A 20,408-nucleotide genomic window follows, 5' to 3' on the forward strand; every position below is an offset into this window, starting at 1 on the left:
AAAAACATGGCTCGTCTTATACATGGAATATAGCAATTAAATATATAAATAAATGCAATCCTTGCTCTGGCAGTCGCAGCTCCTCGCAGTGGCGAGCCCTGGGGCCTCCATAGTCTGCTTGCCTCCCCCCACTCTGCCCGCCCTACAGCTGGGAGGGAGGCTGTAGGCTGTTGGTTTTTGCCGTGCAGCGTCTTTGTGCTGCTCAGCAAACTCTGCAAACTAATGGGGAAGTCCGCCTGCAAAACAAAGCTGCTGATCAAAGATATTTCTCCCCTCTATGCCTTTCCTGCGCCTTTCCCGTGAAACATCTTGGAGGCTACAAATTTCTGCACTGCTCCTCTTGCATAACGTTGCACCGCCCGCCTGCTATTCCGTAGCCTCCTCTACCCATGCAGACTCTGTAAATGAAGGGGGAAGGGGAGGAGGCCACCTGCAAAGCGGAGCTGCCGATCAAGGTATTTCCCCCTTTCTGCCTTTCCTGCGCCTTTCCCAGGCAGAAGCCACCTATCAGCTCCCCGATTGCCACCGGCAGCCGCCAATCATGCTCCCGCTTGCTGCGACAAGGGCAGCTGTCTATTGGCTGCCGCAGCAGCAAGCAGGAGGGCTAATGACAGCGATCAGGCAGCTGCAACGCGAGTGGTTGTGAGCTGCGTTCTGGTGGGTTAGTGATTTTCAGCATTCCCCCCAAATAATCCTCCCCAGAAGCTCAATCCCCCTATTTTCAATATTTTGAGGCCCCCCAAATAGGGGTCGTCTTATAGACAGAAAAATACGGTAAGTCTCATGTTCCATGGGATCTAGTCTTATCTCCTGAGTTCACACCAATAAAACTCCGAAACAGAGAGGAGTCCACCATTGTTTATTGCAAAGCAATAGGTTACAGTTGGATCGTTCCACAAAACTGCAACCCTGCCCAGTGGTTCAGGCAGTGGTATTTATATAATTTCAAACAAAGCATTTCGATTTCGAGCAATCATTTACATCAGAGATGTCCAAGCGCTGGACCACAATTGACAGGTAGACCTCTGTGTTGTTTTGGGTCGATTATGAGACCTTTGAAGGCCCCGCCCCCTTTCCGCAAGAACCTCTGCACATGCTCCTGTTTTTGTTTTTGCTCAGCAGTTCCTTGTTTTAACGTTTATTGTTGCCAAAAGAATCTAAATTTTTCTTGCGTCCCCCGCCTCCTTAAAAAAGTCCCTTTAGAGTTTCACGTTCCTCATATTCATCATTACCTCATTTTATTTATAATACACATGTGCGATAAGCACTGGCAATTTCTGCTGATTTAGTTTTGATTCCCACAGCATTCTGTTACGTTGTGTTGGTGTGCATGTTGGGAACCTGTGTTACATGCAGCCATTTGCACCATGTGTTGACTCGTGTTCCAGCTTTCAGCTGTATCTTTGTGATTCTCATATTAGCTGTATTTCTGCCCCAATTGGGGGGCGGCAACTTGCAAAATAATCAGTTATAAAGCACAGACTACCATAACTTCTGTTTTAGAAGCACACTCAAGGATTTACAGAGATACACATTATTACATTTATTGTGGCCCTTTGGGCAACTGCCACAAGGCCATTCCTGCCCATACCATGCCAGCCTTAGGAAGGGAGAAGGGACAGGCAGGCGGAAGGAATTGCCAAAGGTGTTTGAAAATGTGTGGAGGCTCTTGGGAAGTGGGTGCCCAATAGGGGCTTCTACAGAGGCAGCAGAATCCCTACAGGGGCTCTGAGACTCCCTTGACTTCTTCCTTCCTCCCAGGAAGCTACAACTTGCCTTGGATTCTGCGCTCCTCAAGAAGTTGAACCTGTAAACCTAGTCAGGATGGACGGAGGAAGATGGTTCATTTATTGTCTTTCCTAAAAGTCTAACAGGGTTTTCTTTCTCTCCCCCCACTCCCAAACAGGTGAGGAAGACGATGGTCAGAATTCTACGGAGCCATCTGTGAATTCATTGGGAAGAACAAAGAAACAGTTTAAATGCAAGGAATGTGGAATGTGCTTTAGACCAACAAACTCACACAAGAGAGAATCCATGTAAATACATGGAGTGTGAAAAGAACTTCAGTGAAAGTAGAGACCTTAGAATACATCAACAAAATCACAATGGGGAGAAACCGTTTAAATGCATTGAATGTGGAAAGAGCTTCAGTCATAGTGGAGCCCTCAGAACACATCAGCGAACTCACACAGGGGAGAAACCGTTAGAATGTATGCAGTGTGGAAAGAGCTTGAGTTCTAGTGGAGCCCTCAGAACACATCAACTAACTCACACAGGGGAGAAACCGTTTGAATGTATGGAGTGTGGAAAGAGCTTCAGTTGTAGTGGAAACCTTAGAACACATCAACGAACTCACACGGGGGAGAAACCATTTGAATGCATTGAATGTGGAAAGAACTTCAGTTGTAGTGGAGACCTTAGAATACATCAACGAACTCACACAGGGGTGAAACCGTTTGAATGTTTTGAATGTGGAAAGAGCTTCCGTGAAAGTGGAAACCTTAGAATACATCAACGAACTCACACAGGGGTGAAACCGTTTGAATGTTTTGAATGTGGAAAGAGCTTCAGTCAAAGTGGAGACCTTAGAAGACATCAACAAACTCACACGGGGGAGAAACCATTTAATTGCATTGAATGTGGAAAGAACTTCAGTCGTAGTGGAGACCTTAGAATACATCAACGAACTCACACAGGGGTGAAACCGTTTGAATGTTTTGAATGTGGAAAGAGCTTCCGTGAAAGTCGAAACCTTAAAATACATCAACGAACTCACACAGGGGAGAAACCGTTTGAATGTATGGAGTGTGGAAAGAGCTTCAGTTCTAGTGGAGCCCATAGAACACATCAACGAACTCACACAGGGGAGAAACCATTTGAATGCATTGAATGTGGAAAGAGCTTCAGTTCTAGTGGAGCCCATAGAACACATCAACGAACTCACACAGGGGTGAAACCGTTTGAATGTTTTGAATGTGGAAAGAGCTTCCGTGAAAGTCGAAACCTTAAAATACATCAACGAACTCACACAGGGGAGAAACCGTTTGAATGTATGGAGTGTGGAAAGAGCTTCAGTGAAAGTGGACACCTTAGAACACATCAACAAACTCACACGGGGGAGAAACCATTTAATTGCATTGAATGTGGAAAGAGCTTCAGTTCTAGTGGAGCCCTTAGAACACATCAACGAACTCACACAGGGGAGAAACCGTTTGAATGTATGGAGTGTGGAAAGAGCTTCAGTCGTAGTGGAAACCTTAGAACACATCAACGAACTCACACGGGGGAGAAACCATTTAATTGCATTGAATGTGGAAAGAACTTCAGTCGTAGTGGAGACCTTAGAATACATCAGCGAACTCACACAGGGGTGAAACCGTTTGAATGTTTTGAATGTGGAAAGAGCTTCAGTGAAAGTGGAACCCTTAGAACACATCAACGAACTCACACGGGGGAGAAACCATTTAATTGCATTGAATGTGGAAAGAACTTCAGTCGTAGTGGAGACCTTAGAATACATCAACGAACTCACACAGGGGTGAAACCGTTTGAATGTTTTGAATGTGGAAAGAGCTTCAGTGAAAGTGGAACCCTTAGAACACATCAACGAACTCACACAGGGGAGAAACCGTTTGAATGTATGGAGTGTGGAAAGAGCTTCAGTCAAAGTGGAAACCTTAGAAAACATCAACAAACTCACACGGGGGAGAAACCATTTCATTGTATTGAATGTGGAAAGAGCTTCAGTCAGAATGGATCCCTCAGAATACATCAACGAAGTCACACAGGGGAGAAACCATTTGAATGTATGGAATGTGGAAAGAGTTTCAGTCGTAGTGGAGACCTTAGAATACATCAACAAACTCACACAGGGGTGAAACCGTTTGAATGTTTTGAATGTGGAAAGAGCTTCAGTGAAAGTGGAACCCTTAGAACACATCAACGAACTCACACAGGGGAGAAACCGTTTGAATGTATGGAGTGTGGAAAGAGCTTCAGTCAAAGTGGAAACCTTAGAAAACATCAACAAACTCACACGGGGGAGAAACCATTTAATTGTATTGAATGTGGAAAGAGCTTCAGTCAGAATGGATCCCTCAGAATACATCAACGAACTCACACAGGGGTGAAACCGTTTGAATGTTTTGAATGTGGAAAGAGCTTCTGTGAAAGTCGAAACCTTAGAATACATCAACGAACACACACAGGGGAGAAACCCTTTAAATGTATTGAATGTGGAAAGAGCTTTAGTAGTAGTGGTCCCCTTAGAATACATCAACGAACACACACAGGGGAGAAACCCTTTAAATGTATTGAATGTGGAAAGAGCTTCAGTCAAAGTAGAAACCTTAGAATACATCAACAAACTCATACAGGGTAGAAACCTTTAAATGTATGGAGTGTTGAAAGAGCTTCAGACAGTGTGGAGACCTTAATATTCATGAGTGAATTCACCCAGGTGAAAAGCCGTATCAAGGTATGCAATGTTCCACTCACGTTTCACTCTTTACCTCACATTAAGAAACTCATAAAGGCCGAAATCAATTTTAAATGCATGGAATCTGAGTGATGTTTTGGTGTTTGTATTTAAATTTGTATATACATATATATGTATTAAAGTAATGAAGGTCACATATACCAAATATAGAAAAGAAGTTGGAAGTTGTTGCTAGATAAATGGGGAGAGTGTGAATCTGGAATGCTCAAGGTGTGTGATGAATCTGTTGAGTTTTGACCTGTGCCCTTCAATGCCAAAATGATGGGCTGCCCTTGTCTTGTGGATCAGCATCTGTCTGCTTTAGGGAAATGGGGTACCTCAGATGTTGGGAAACAACGCCCATAAGTCTCAGCCCATATGGCCAAGAATGATGGGAGTTGTAGTTCAAAAACTCAAGGGTGGAAAATCTCACGTTTCTTAGAACTTTTCTTTATGAATAATTATAGGTAAAACTTTTGTTGATACAGAGCTCATTTTTTATTCCAGGAGCAGCTGGTCACTTCTGCTTTATAAACAAAGCCAAATATATTGACACACTTTATATTATAACCAAATTTTAGAACAGAGACAAACATTTTTTTTAAAAAAAACAACCCCTTTTCTTCTTTACAAACCCTTATCTTCTCAATCCAAGATTTGCTTTTCATATATATAAAAATATTTGGTTAGCAAGGGGGTACAGAAATAATAATTAAAAAGCTACAATAAAAGCATTATCAGCATTTAAAAAGAAATGCTATTGGATCTTCAAGGCATTGAGTTACAAATTAAGGGAAAGATCAACCATTTCTTCTGCAAGCTGTTCCCCATCCAGTATTTCCCATCTTCTGCCTTCTGAACTATGTTCCTCTGCAAACCACTGGTCCAAATCTATACAGTCCTCCTGCTCCTGGGAAGATTCAGAGGGAGGCTCTCACAAATGCGCCTCAGTGCAGCTCTCCTCAGCTGGGTCCCTGGTTAGGTTTTGGTTTAGGGGAGCAAGCATGGGCCTGGCCCTTGGGTGGGGGCGAGGGGAGAAGGGAAGAGAAGTAGAGGGGATGCTTCTTTTTCCACGCAAGGCTAGTTCTTGTTGCTCCCAAGTATGTACCTGTAATCAGCAAGTGTGCATTTAGCAGGAGTGTATCCCTTTGTCGTGGAGTGCAAGTTAATTCAGAAGGCATTAGAGCGAAGCGCGTGTATCGCATATGTTAAGTTGATTGCAACCTTTTTAAAAAAAATTAATATTCTTTATTCATTAAAAAATTTGCATGTCTATACGAATGCATCCAGTCTTAAGGAAATTAGCCCTGAGTGCTCATTGGAAGGAGAAATCGTGAAGCTGAGGCTGCAATACTTTGGCCACCTCATGAGAAGAGAAGACTCGACTTCCGGGGTCGGCGCCATCGGTAATGGTGGATTCCCTCTAACTTTGAGGGATTAAGCTTTGCGGAAATTGGGTCTTGCCGCTACGGCAAAGCGGGGACCCCTCTAAAAATCACAGGCGGGTGAAGCCTGTGACCGTGGGACTCGGTGGACACCTTCAGTGCCCCCCCAATTCAGCACCCCACCTGGAAAGTCGACTGAAAAGGACTATAATCCTAACATCAATACAAGAGATCTCCCTCCCTTGGTTGGAGGAGGGGGGGGGAAGGGAGAAGTAAATTTTCCTGCAAAAAGAGAGGAAAGGAAACAAAAGTCCACCGCTTAAAGCCTGGGAACGGGCTGCCAATGGACAATAAGATTGCCGCATTGTGAAGCGCACTGCTTATGGACAATGTAATTTTTGACAGCTAACTCTGCAAGAGAGATACATTGTTTCTGACTGGTTTCTCCTGATTTTAAGATAACAAAACTAACTGAAATTGAAACTGTTGCTTATTTTGTTAAATGGGGGACTAGAAAAAGTTATTTTAATGCAACAAGTATTGACTGTTACTGTGTCCCCCTAGAGGAAGTTTGAAATTGTTACAACAACTGGCCAGGGGCATTTTCCACTTCAAAACAAACTCTGGCCGTGGGATCGACCTTGGGCTCCAGTTAAAGTGTTAAGGCAGATGGAAAAGAAAAAATAGATTTGCTTCAAGAAAAAACAAGAAGGTCTGGTAAATCGTGGCAGCAGCGAAGAGCATCAGCATCTGGCCCTTCTGCACCACCAGGGGCAGCATCTGTTCAACTTAAGTCAAAAGGAATGGTATCTGAAGATGTTTTAGCTCTGGCATTAGGCAAAGATTGGGTCAAGAGTTTATCTCATCGGACAAGGTTAAAAAAAGAGGAGTAGCGATTTATGCAAAAGAGAGCCTATCACCGAAATTTATCTTCAAAGATGATCAAGGAAGATTTGTGGCAATTGAAATTCAAACACAAGGAGAGAAATTTTTGATAGGAGTTTATGCACCAAATGAGGGGAAATCTGAATTCTTTAAAAAGTTGCATGAGACCTTGTTGGACTATCTGGACTATAATATCATCATGATGGGAGATATGAATGGAGTGGTATCTACAAATATGGACAAGGCACAGAGACAGGTAGTTACCAAGGATGGCAGACTACCAAAAACCTTTTTTGAGATGACTGACAATATGGACTTAGTTGACATTTGGAGAACAAAGAACCCCTTGGGTAGAGAGGGAACTTTCTTCTCTGAAGCCAAAATGACATGGACAAGAATTGACCAAATTTGGATAAGTAGAGGACTGGCTCCAAAGACTAGAAAAGTGGAAATTTGTCCTAAAACTTGCTCCGACCATAATTCTGTGAAAATGGAGATGAAACTAACACCGATTGGCTCCTTCAGATGGAGGATGAATGACACCTTGTTTAGAGACGAAGAGGTTACCAAGAAGGCCCAAAAAACTTTGAGAGATCATTTTGAGATAAATATGAATACTACCATTGAAAAAAGAGTAATCTGGGACGCAAGCAAAGCGGTTATGAGGGGGTTTCTGATTCAACAGAATGCAATAAAGAAGAGAACTCAAAATGAGAAAAAAGATAAAATTTTTGGAGAAAATAAAAGAAGGCGAGAAGAAACAGAGGGAAACCAAAGTCACAAGAGATTCTGAGAGAAATAAAGCTACATCAAGTTCAATATATGAAAATGATGAATCAGGAAATAGAGTGGAAAATTAAACAGATGAGACAAAAGACATTTGAATCGGCTAATAAATGTGGGAAATTGTTAGCCTGGCAAATAAAAAAAGACAAAAATTTAACACCATTACAAATTTGGAAGTGGAAGGAAAGAATATACAGAATCCAGTGGAGATTAGAAAATGTTTCCAGAGATACTTTAAACAATTATATACACAAGGGCCACAGAAAGAGATTGATATAGATCAATTTTTAAAAACAAATGGACTACAAAAAATCTCTCAAGAAAATAAGTTAACGTTGAACTATAAAATAACAGAACAGGAGGTAGAAGGTGCTATCCAGAATATGCAACTGGGTAAATCTCCAGGGCTGGACGGTTTAACTTCAAGATATTATAGATCTTTGAAAGATTGGATAATTCAACCACTAAAGGAAGTTTGTAATGGAATTTTGGAGGGGGGAAAAGCACCAGCGCCGTGGAAGGAAGCTTACATTACACTTATACCGAAAACTGAGTCTGAGAAGACACAACTTAAGAACTACCGCCCCATATCTCTGCTTAATGTGGATTACAAAATCTTTGAAGATATTTTGGCTAAAAGATTAAAAAAAGTACTAGTGGAAGAGATAAAGACCAAGCAGGCTTTCTCCCGGGCAAACACTTGTCTGACAACACGAGGCATATCATTAATATTTTAGAAAAATTACAAGTGAACATTAATACTAAAGCAGTTTTGATATTTGTGGATGCGGAGAAAGCTTTTGACAACATTTCTTGGAGTTTTATGAAGAAAAATCTTCAAGGGATGGGGTTGGTCAAGGTTTTGGAAATGGTATAGGTGCAATTTATTCAGAACAAAAGGCTAAACTAATTGTTAACAATGTGGTGACGGAGGAATTTAAGATAGAGAAAGGGACACAACAAGGTTGCCCAATTTCCCCATTGCTCTTTATTTAGGTCCTGGAGGTTCTCCTAAATATGATCAGAAGGGACCAACTGGTTAAAGGTATATAAGTTGGAGCCAAATTGAAAGCTTTTGCAGACAATCTAATACTGATATCACAGGAGCCAGAATCTAGTACAAAAAGAGTATTGGAATTGATTCAAGAATTTGGTCAGGTTGCAGGATTTAAGTTGAATAAGTTAAAAACTAAAGTTCTAGAGAAAAATCTAACACCGATTGAGAAAGAGAGGTTTCAGACGGAGACAGGTTTAACATTGGTTAAGAAAGTAAAATACCTGGGGGGTTAATATGACTGCTAAGAACTTGAATTTATTTAAAGATAACTATGAAAAATGTTGGTCAGAAGTGAAAAAGGATTTAGAAATATGGTCAAATTTGAAGCTTTCCTTGCTAGGCCGTATTGCTGCTATAAAAATGAATGTATTGCCCAAGAATGTTGTTTTTGTTTCAATCATTGCAAATTTTGGACAAAATGGACTGTTTCAAGAAGTGGCAGAGAGATATTTCCAGATTTGTCTGGCAGGGCAAGAAGCCCAGAATAAAATTTAAAATACTAACTGATGCAAAAGAAAGAGGTGGATTTGCCCTGCCAGACCTTAGACTTTATTATGAATCAGCAGCATTTTGCTGGCTGAAAGAATGGCTGCTTCTTGAGAACACAGACATTTTGGATTTAGAAGGTTTCAATAATGTATTTGGGTGGCATGCATATTTGTGGTATGACAAGGTCAAAGCGCATAAAGCATTTAAAAACCATATTGTCAGGAAAGCATTGTTCAATACCTGGATAAGATATAAAGATTTGCTTGAAAATAAAACCCCAAGGTGGCTATCACCGATGGAAGCGAAGGCTCAGAAAAAGCTCAATATGGAGGCCAAATGGCCGAAATATTGGGAGATTTTGGAACAAGAAGGAGATAAATTGAAATTGCAGAGTTTTGAGAAACTTAAAAGATAAAGTGCGAGATTGGCTCCATGATTATCAAATAAGGGAGGCTTATAATCTGGACAAGAAAATTGGCTTCCAGGTGGAAAAATCAAAATTGGAAACAGAACTGTTAGATCCCCAAACTAAGATATTATCAAGAATGTATAACTTGCTGTTGAAATGGAATACTCAGGATGAAACGGTGAAATCTGCTATGATAAAATGGGCACAAGATGTCGGACATAACATTATGTTGGCTGACTGGGAACAGTTATGGACCACAGGTATGAAATTTACAGCATGTAATGCCTTAAGAGAGAATATTATGAAAATGATATACAGGTGGTACATGACACCAGTCAAGCTTGCAAAAATCTACCATTTGCCTGATAATAAATGTTGGAAATGTAAAGAAAATGAAGGTACATTCTTTCACCTCTGGTGGACGTGCTCAAAGATCAAGGCTTTCTGGGAGATGATATATAATGAAATGAAAAAGGTATTTAAATATACCTTCCTCAAGAAACCAGAGGCCTTTCTCTCGGGCATGGTCGGCCAATTGGTGTTAAAGAAGGATAGAACTTTTTTATGTATGCTACAATAGCAGGAAGAATACTCATTGCAAAGTATTGGAAGACACAAGATCTACCCACCCTGGAAGAATGGCAGATGAAAGTTATGGACTATATGGAATTGGCGGAAATGACCGGCAGAATCCGAGACCAGGGAGAAGAGTTGGTGGAAGAAGATTGGAAGAAATTTAAAGACTATCTACATAAACACTGCAAAATTAATGAATGTTAGAATGATGTTGGCATGAAGTTAAGTGGTTCTAGCAGCAATGCTATAAAGGAGTATGTAAAAATGGATTGTTATCAGATGAGAATGTAAAGATATACAGTGGTACCCCGCAAGACGAACGCCTCGCAAGACGGAAAACCCGCAAGACGAAAGGGTTTTCCATTTTGGAGGCGCTTCGCAAAACGAATTTCCCTATGGGCTTCCTTCGCAAGACGAAAGCCCATAGGGAAATCTCCTGGACAGCGGGGAAGTGCAACGCGTCTTCCCCACTGTCCTCGGACCTCCTCCGAAGGCTGGCGGTGGGGCGGAGAGACCTCCTCCCGCCGCCAGGCTTCGGAAGGTTGTAAAGCAGCCCCCCGCGACCCTCTCCCGGCTGGAGAGGTGACGCGCGCCTATGGCAGGAGCCTCCATAGCCGAGCGTCACCTCTCCAGCTGGGAGAGCGCGCGCAGGGCTAAAGCAGCCCTCCGCGACCCTCTCCCGGCTGGAGAGGTGACGCGCGCCTATGGCAGGAGCCTCCATAGCAGAGCGTCACCTCTCCAGCCGGGAGAGCGTGCGCAGGGCTAAAGCAGCCCCCCACGACCCTCTCCCGGCTGGAGAGGTGACGCGCGCCTATGGCAGGAGCCTCCATAGCCGAGCGTCACCTCTCCAGCCGGGAGAGCGTGCGCAGGGCTAAAGCAGCCCCCCGCGACCCTCTCCCGGCTGGAGAGGTGACGCGCGCCTATGGCAGGAGCCTCCATAGCCGAGCGTTACCTCTCCAGCCGGGAGAGCACGCACGGGGCTAAAGCAGCCCCCCGCGACCCTCTCCCAGGTGACGCGCGCCTATGGCAGGAACCTCCATAGGCGCGCGTCACCTCTCCAGCCGGGAGAGCGCGCGCGGGGCTAAAGCAGCCCCCTGCGACCCTCTCCCGGCTGGAGATGTGACGCGCGCCTATGGAGGCTCCTGCCATAAGCGCGCGTCACCTCTCCAGCCGGGAGAGGGTCGCGGGGGGCTGCTTTAGCCCCGCGCACGCTCTCCCGGCTGGAGAGGTGATGCACGCTTATGGAGGCTCCTGCCATGGGCGCGCGTCACCTCTCCAGCCGGGAGAGGGTCGCGGGGGGCTGCTTTAGCCCTGTGCACGCTCTCCCGGCTGGAGAGGTGACGCTCTGCTATGGAGGCTCCTGCCATAGGCGCGCGTCACCTCTCCAGCCGGGAGAGGGTCGCGGGGGGCTGCTTTAGCCCTGCGTGCGCTCTCCCAGCTGGAGAGGTGACGCTCGGCTATGGAGGCTCCTGCCATAGGCGCGCGTCACCTCTCCAGCCGGGAGAGGGTCGCGGGGGGCTGCTTTAGCCCCCCGCGACCCTCTCCCGGCTGGAGTGGTGACGTGCGCCTATGGAGGCTCCTGCCATAGGCGCGCGTCACCTCTCCAGCCGGGAGAGGGTCGCGGGGGGCTGCTTTAGAGAGGTGACGCTCGGCTATGGTGGCTCCTGCCATAGGCGCGCGTCACCTCTCCAGCCGGGAGAGCGCGCGCGGGGCTAAAGCAGCCCCCCGCGACCCTCTCCCAGCTGGAGAAGTGACGCTTGACTATGGCAGCAGCCTCTGAAGGCTGCTCCGAAGCCTGGCGGGGGGGCGGAGAGACCTTCTCCCCGCGCCAGCCTTCGGATGCCTGTCCTGAAGACTTGGGGTGGGAGAAGGGTTTTCCTTCCCACCGCCAACATTCAGAATGCTTTTCTGAATGTTGGCGGTGGGGAGGAAAAACCCTCCTCCCACGCAAGCCCCGGGAACAGAGGGAAAGCGCTGCGCGCCTTCCCCTCTGTTCCCGTACCTGTCCTGAAGGCTTGCGGTGGGGAGAAAAGTCCTTCTCCGCACCGCCAGCCTGGCAAGCGGTTTCCATAGGAACGCATTAATTGATTTTCAATGCATTCCTATGGGAAACCATGCTTCGCAAGACGAAAAACTCGCAAGAAGAAAAAACTTGCGGAACGAATTAATTTCGTCTTGCGAGGCACCACTGTAATACATTCAGGTAGAGGAATAAGATAAAAACAAGGATGGAGAAGATTTGCTGATTTAACTAACTGAACTGGAATACAAAAAAGGGAGGTGTGAGGAGGTCAGGGAAACAAGTAAACGAAAGATAAGATATGAAAAGATTGATTTGATTTTAATTGTTTTTTGCTTTTCTGTATTTTGTATTTTTTTCTTTTCTCTCTTTTTTTTTCTTATTTTGCAACTTTTTTGTAATCTTTCTTTAAACTTTAATAAATATCTTTAAAAAAGAAGAAGAAGAAGAGAAGACTCCCTGGAAAAGACTCTGATGTTGGGAAAGATAGACGGCACAAGGAGAAGGACGACAGAGGACGAGATGGTTGGACAGTGTTCTCGAAGCTACAAACATGAGTTTGATCAAACTGCGGAAGGCAGTGGAAGACAGGAGTGCCTGGCATGCTCTGGTCCATGGGGTCACGAAGAGTCAGACATGACTAAACAACATACAAACATTATGTACAATCTCTTAACAGGTAGAAAAAACAAAATGATTGAAAATAGAAAATTTATAAAGAAAGAAAAAAATAAAGAATTAAAAAAGATAAGAAACCAAGAAATAATAGTAAGGAAAAAAGACAAAGTTATTTACATAGTAAAACTACTCATCGGCACAATCATTCCCATCCCGCTCATTCTACTGTTTGATATAAAAAACTTTTAAAAACAGGCTTACATTATATAATACCATTTCTTTCTGCTTTGTATACATTCCTTTGATCTCTTTCTTTACAAATATTACTCAATTTCTGCTCATATGGAGTTATTTGTACAATAAAGTTTTACATAATTCTGAAATATCATCCATTCTCTATTTGTTTTTGTTTCCATATTCCTCTAACTGATCTCGTCAGTTTTGCTAATTGTAGATATCATAACATGAGTATCTGCCAATCTGTAATCTCTGGGTGCGTTTCATTTTTCCAGCTCCTTGCTATAAGGGTTCTAGCTGCTGTTATACCATACATAAACAATGATCTTATAACTTTTTAAATTTCTGATGGTAATATACCAAGTAGGAAAATCTTTGGGTTTTTTTTAAAAAAGTAATTTTAAATAGTTTCTTAAACTCGTTCTAAATATCATTCCAGTATTTGCCAATGGCTACACAGGTCCACCACGTGTGATAGTATGACCCCCTCCTTTTTTTTACATCTCCAACAGGTTGATGTTTTCCCTTTCTACATTTTAGCAAGCTTTTTGGGGGGTAAGATGCCATCTATATACCACTCCCTGCAAGGCCTTTCCCACCTGGCCTAGGGGGCGGGGCCCAGACTCACCCAGCCCTATTTAACATGTATTCTGTAGTTGACCTCCTTTGTAATGTGTTGTTTTGAAATCTTTAAGATAATAGTTTAGTTTTCTGTTACGTTGCTTTGACCGTGTACTCTATATTTCACTTTTTCACATTGTTTTATTTACCGTATTTTTCGCTCTATAACACGCACCCGACCATAACACGCATGTAGTTTTTAAGAGGAGGAAAACAAGGAAAAAAATATTCTAAACGAAACAGTGGATGTATGATTTTTGTGGTTCATTCTATGGCTACAGACATGTGATCTGATGGTGAGTTTGGAGTAGCCCAATGCAAAAATCCTGAGGATCCATGTGGATCTGTGCTTTGTAACCGCATTTTTGCACCACTGCGGCCCCAGGCAACAGTGAGTGCGTGATTTTTTGGTGCAAACTGTAGCTATGGACATGCTATGTGATCTGATGGTGAATTTGGGGTGACCCAGTGCAAAAATCCCTAGGATCCATGTGGAGCTGTGCTTTGTAACCACGTTTTAAGTTGGGAGGTAAGGAAAGCACTCAAAGGACAAGGAGCACGCGTGGAGTGTGTGGAGAAGGATGCTGCTAATCATGCAGAAGATCGGTTTTAGGGGTGAAGGCTCCTCTCCTCTCCCTCTTTGCTCCTTTAAAGCAAGCAGGCTCTGCTTTTCTTCCTCCTCCCTGGCTCCCCCCCCCCCCCCCCAGCTTAGCGAGCTGAAAATCTTTCCTGCTATTTAGTGAGCTGAGTGTTGAGGAGAGAGGGACAGAGAGCCTGCTTGCTTTAAAGGAGCCAACCGGACACTCGTATAAGCGGCTCCTCTCCTCTCCCGCTTTGCTCCTTTAAAGAAACAGTTGTTGGGCAACAACTCCCATAAGCCTCAGCCCAGATGGTCAAGGTTGATGAGAGGTGTAGTTCAAAAGCTCAAGGGTGGAAAATCTCACCCGTATACAATCCCGTATACAAATAGCCAATTCAATTTCCTAGCTGCCAGCCTTTATGTGGCCAAAATGGAACCCTTCTTCCAAGGAAGAGAGGGAGGTACCAGTAACCTTGAGGCAGCTCCATTGGTTACGTATATCCAATAAATTTTTAGGTGAGGGGAAAAGATAGCCAAAGCCACGCAATGAGAACTGCACATGGTCTGTGGATACAGAAAACTGGCTGTGGGGGTGGGGCGCTGGTTGACAGCAGGAAAGGAAAACTGGAGAGGGATGGATAGCAGTGGAGTGTGCTGGAAAAGGGTAATGTTTTGGATCAGAAGCACTCAGTGCCTCAGCATTTTCATCCATGTCTTTACTGGACAGGCTGCTCTGGTGCTTATCACTGGAGACAGAGAGAGTACCTTGCCTTCAACTTCTTCTCAATGGCAGCATTCACCTCCCATCATCCACAGCCATAGATGACGATTGCTGAGCCTGATGGGGGTTGTAATTCAGCAACATCTGGAGGGCCAGAGGTTCCCACACTTACCTGCAGGCTCCATCCTAAGACCGAGTTCATCAGAGTTGGGTCCTTGTTGACTAAGAGCCCCGGGGATGATGGGAGTTGTAGTCCAACAACATCTAGGGACCCAAGACTGAATGACGTCGGCTTGTAGGATATATTGTTGCCTAGGCTAAGCAGTCCTGGGTCTTGTGAGGAGGCCACACGTATACCACCTTGAGTTTCATGATGGAAGAAAGGAAGGATATGGCAGCAGAAAAGTAGAATGTTTCTTAAATAAGGCCCATGGTTGCTTTTTGCTAAGTCCTGCTATATAGGCCCGCAGGACTCCGTCTCATGTTGGATTTTTGGCAGGGATGTGTGTGTTGCCAGGATACTTTTTTCAACCTGCTTTCATTCTTTCTGTGTAAAGAATGTTAATCATTTTAACTGATTTTAATAGCATTATCATATTGCTTTTAACTGCTGAGGGTGGGGCCTTATAGTGAAGGGTGGCAACAAAATAATAATCTGAATACAGTGCTCTACATTGGGATACAAAAGGAGCAAGCTAGAATGAGTTTCGTTTTCCTAACTGGGCTCCCAGAATTGTTTCCTATGGTAATGACACACGGCATGAACCTCGCAGAAGTGAGTGAAAAGCAAAAAGAAACCTATTCAAGAATCCAGTTAGTTAGCTAACTTGACCGTGGCAGAAATGCATTTTCCCACCTTCCCTTGAAACAGCCTTGCCCTACAGTGCTGTGTCACAAGCTGTGCATGGCAACGGTCCCAGATCTCTGAAGGCAGGCAATGGAGACGAGTGCTGTGTTGCCCTGTGAGGAACACAAAACGGCACTGGAGGCTGCCATTGTGGGCTCCATTGTGTTCACTGTCACCCCTGATTGCTTGCCTTCTCCACATCCACGCCACATTTAAATCACTCTAGTACCACTTCAGTCAGTCATGGATTCTCCCAAAGCATTCTGGGAGCTGTAGTGAGTCTGGCTGGCTGTTGCTGCTTGTCACTGTTCACTGTTTCTGTTTGTCTGTGAGGAGAATACAGGACACTGCAAAAGACACAGGGTGCCATAAGCCAGACAGAGAGTGATCCCTCCCTATACATGTAAATAGACTTCTGTTCAGGAGATTTCTGTATAGAGAACTCTTTATAGAGGGGAAAATAGGGAGTAAGTGAGGTTGGAGTGGAACCATGTTCGCATAAATATGACAATGTAAAATATGCTCTCCATTGTTACGTTGTAAGGATTTGAAGGTACCTGTGACCAACTCAAATAGTGTCCAAGAATTGACAGACGTAGCAGTGGAGAAAAAGAAAGTGATGTTTATTGCTGAGCAGTAATTGACCCAGTGGAATCCTTTCCAAAAGACTGTGCCCCGGGCCCTAGGGCCCAGAGGCTTTATACCTGAGTACATACATAATAGATCATGACATAATTGGATACAATTGCAAATGGCAGCAAAAATAAAGCTAATGAGTGCATTCAAGCCTCCCTCTTGATCATGTAAAGAGTTCCCTCCCGACTTCTGCTTTTACAGTTTGAACATGCAGTCTTAACCTTTCCCCTGATTATGGCGAGGAGGGAGAAACAAAACTTAGACGAAAGGGACTTCGAACGTTGCTCCTATGCGGCCATCTGTTACTGGGACATTCTGCGGTTAGCATCTTCCTGTTTCACTGCTCAGACCCTGTCTGAATAAGGGGGGGAATGTGCCAGCACATCAGATTTATTGCTTCCCCCCTTATGTTCAGTGAGATAGGGAGAGAACAAGGAGGGGTACTTGGACAAAGTTCATTTTGGATTTTTCAGATCTAAGCAATTTGCTATTAAGCTAAGCAGAAGCTTTCACGATTCAAACATGAATTATAAAATAATTGTAGAAATATCTGGTTATACATGGATATATAGATAACTGATAACTGATTATATGTATAACTGATTATATGAGAAGCATAAGGGTAAAATTCCTCCAGGTCCTGCTTCATAAATTTATATTAAAATAATTCATTCAGTTACCCAGAAGAGTCATTAGGCTTTTTTTGCTGTAAGCTACTTCATACATTGTAAGAAGTGGGTCAGGAAACCCTTGATCCCGCTCCTTTAAATACCGAATGGGACTCCTAAATAAATATGAATAGGCCCAGGCTGTATAAAAACTGGTATAGGCACCATACTGAGATTTCTGTAACTACTCCATACAGGGCATGTTATAAGGTGATAGTAAATCTGCTGCATACATGTTATCTATGTGCTTTGTGGAGTATGTTTGGGGGCTTAGAGGAAATTTCCTCAACTACAACCCAAAACGTCTTATTTACCTACCACATATTGCCTGCCTCTTAGGTGCAAAAAAAGTGGCAGCCCTAATTCCTAGACTGGCCCTGTGCAGGATCACATTCCATGGCTTTCCAATGAAGCTGCATTGAAGAATGTTAATGGATGAGAGAGGCTGCTGTTTTTAAAAATGTTTTTATTAAATTCTTGGGTACACCCAGAGTCTCTGTTTTCAAGTCACAGAATCCTTCAAACAAATCAGTCCTATTCAGAGTGAGACAGTACTGTTCTAGACAATATGGAGTTGGGGGGTGGTGGAAGAAAAGTGGGAAGAGAGAGGGAAGGAAAGCGGGAAAGAAATAAACATTTCATTCATTTCTATAGTATGTGAGCTTTTGTGTCAGCGTCAGGTAAACAAGTATTTTATTTTTATTGGCAGTGGGAGAGACCAGAGGGCTCAGGAAGGTGGTCGGTTACAGGATATTCGTCAAAGCAACGACCAATCTCTGTGGTGTTTCAGAGTGACCCCCAATGGCTGTTCACACATGCGAGGGAGCCATTGCCTGCTGCAGTCAACATGTGGCGACCGTGTGTGTCTAAAATCCCAGGAGGCAGAGACCCAAATCTGGACCGAGACAAGGGGATAGCAGATCTCTAGCTAGGGATTGACCTGTGGGAATGTTTAGAAAGGAAGGAAAGGATATATTATTTGATGATATCCATACTAACTTGTGTTATCAAGTTCTCTATCTTAGCATAATTCAAACATTCTCCTTTTCAAATTTGCACAGCGGTAAGCTCGTTGCAGGCTCATGTGAGCCTTACTATTTAAGATTCCTGGTAAGATCCCTTGTTATCCCTCTTTAAAAGTGTAGACACGACAATCTTATTAAAATCAATATACAGGTAGTTTACTCATTTTCATTCAGTTCACAATTAGATTCCTGAAGGCAGGCTTATGTTACAAAAGTATATCTATATCTATACATTAACTATCATACAAAGGAGTTCGTCCCAAGTGATTGCGACTGAGCAGTCACTTCTCCTAACACATAGAGAGAGAGAAATGGAGAAGAAAGAATGACGTACATGGAGGAGGCAGAGATCCAAATCTAGACTGAGACAAGGGGATGGCGGATCTCCAGCTAGGGATTAACTCCAGCTCATTCTGCCCCCTGACTAGAAAAATCATGTCCCCCACAAAAAAAGCCCACCCTGAGATTCCTTCCTCTTTCACTCTCCAATTTTACAAAGGCAAATTCCTATTATGCAGCCCTGTATGGAGAAGCTTTTAATGCTGATGTTTCATTGGTTTTTAATCTCTCTCTCTCTCTCTCTCTCTCTCTCTCTCTCTCTCTGTGTGTGTGTGTGTGTGTGTGTGTGTGAGAGAGAGAGAGAGAGAGAGAGAGAGAGAGAGAACCTTCAGGGAGAGGCCCCTGTCTCTTCTTTGCAACAAGGATGAATCAGCTGCAATATTCCCACACTTGACCCACCGCTTCCGTGCCTGCTCTCTCTCCACCCCCAACCCTAATTATGGGTATTGCATTGCACAACCCCCCCCCAAAGCTTGCTGCACCCCGAGGCGCTTTGCACTCACCCTATTCCTTGCAAGACAAGGGCAGAGGGGGCCGGTCAGCTGTTCAGCTTAAGCCCCACGCCGTTTCCCAAGTCAGTATCGAGCAGCAGCACCCTCCCCTCTAGCAGCTTGCACTCTCTGCCTTTAACCCTTAAGGCAACGAGCATCTGTTCCCTATTATACTCAAAGCCCAGGTTCCCTCCCTTCTCTCCCCATTGGCTGGGTACTGCAATTATCCCGCCCCCGGAAATATCTTGCCTCCCAGGCGGGGGCTTCCATTCCCGCCCCCGCTGCCCAGGGTCGCCGACATCTCCAGGATTTCGTGTGAGTGCAAAGCCAGCGGCGGGGAAGGAGGGAAGGGGCTTGGCAAGGGGTGGGGGGTCCAGGATGAGAAGCCCCGGGACGGGGAGAAGAAGAGAAGGGAGAAAAGGGAGCTGTTTCTCTTAATGGGGCCTTGAAGGTGGGGGGGGGAGGGGTTTCCGCTGTGGAAAGAGAGAAGCTTCTTCCTGCCCGGATCTGGTGCAAAGGGAGTTGCAGGGAAGGAGGCGGGAAAGGGGAGAGGGCAGACCAGGCTGGCCATAGTAGTAATAATAGTAATAATACTATGATATTTATACCCCCTCATTGTCTGGGTTTCCCCAGCCACTCTGAGCGGCTTCCAACAAAATAAGAAACTCCAAACATCCAAGTCTTCCGTTTTGTAGAGGAGATGGGGACATGGATTGCTGGATGGCAGAGGGAGAAAGAGGAAAAGATGGGGAGGAAAACAAAGCCAGGGGGGTCCTGGCAGGAAGAAGGAAGGAAGGGGGGAGGCCTTCTCCAAAGCAGCTTTTTGTTCCTTGAACTCCTTGCATAAAGTAGTGGGGGCAGGTTTGATGAGGCCCTGAGCTACTGGAGGTCATGGGGCCCTTTATATGTCCAGCTGTTCTTTGTCAACAACTATTTGTCGCTGTTTTTTGTGTTGAATATAGGCTGCATGGTAATTTATGGACCTAATAGGTATCTAAAACTATTTGCACATAACAAAATCCGCATTTTCTCAAAGTAATTGTTGAACTGAAATACAATTGAGAAGTATATTAATAGTGAAATACAATTAAGTATATTAATAGTGAAATAATTATTAAGCTCTAACTTAAAATGATTTTGTTATTCATAACAAACTTAATGCAAACACATTGGCATTTGGCAATAACAAAAGTTCCTTTAGAAACACAGTTTACAAAAAATCATGATCTAGTCCTAGAAACTTGCTATAACTTGAAAATATAATAGGTGTAAATATACAGTGCAGACAACTACTAATAATAAATACCTTTATTAATATGAATTTAATTGTTATAGCCTGTACAATGTAATTGTAGTTAATGCAATGCATTTTTTTATATCAGTCTCAATATTACCATAATAGTCCACATTCTTCATTGGGACAGCAGACCTTTGTACCCTGTTACACTTAGTGAGTGTAAAAGACAGTATTTCTAGTAATATGTCACAATTTTAAATAATACCAATACTATACTCACCTGTACATAAAAATTATTTTACAG

General features: G+C 43.9%; 1 protein-coding gene and 1 long non-coding RNA gene across 2 annotated transcripts in view; one reads left to right on the forward strand and one right to left on the reverse strand.

Annotated features, from left to right (window-relative positions):
• LOC144325911 (uncharacterized) overlaps positions 1–20,408 on the forward strand; it is a 77,345-nt gene that overhangs the window by 34,547 nt on the left and 22,390 nt on the right. Inside the window, exon 3 of the mRNA XM_077920816.1 lies at positions 3,015–4,358. Within this exon, the coding sequence (XP_077776942.1) occupies positions 3,015–4,358 (1,344 nt within the window). The remainder of the gene's footprint in view (positions 1–3,014; positions 4,359–20,408) is intronic.
• On the reverse strand, positions 17,462–19,293 carry LOC114589661 (uncharacterized). The gene is made up of 2 exons (XR_013391072.1): positions 18,880–19,293; positions 17,462–17,952 (listed from the first exon to the last, which is right to left on the reverse strand). It is a non-coding gene; the product is annotated as an uncharacterized LOC114589661 (long non-coding RNA).

This window comes from Podarcis muralis, chromosome 2 (genome assembly GCF_964188315.1).
Source record: "Podarcis muralis chromosome 2, rPodMur119.hap1.1, whole genome shotgun sequence".
NCBI classification, from domain to species: Eukaryota; Metazoa; Chordata; class Lepidosauria; order Squamata; family Lacertidae; genus Podarcis; species Podarcis muralis.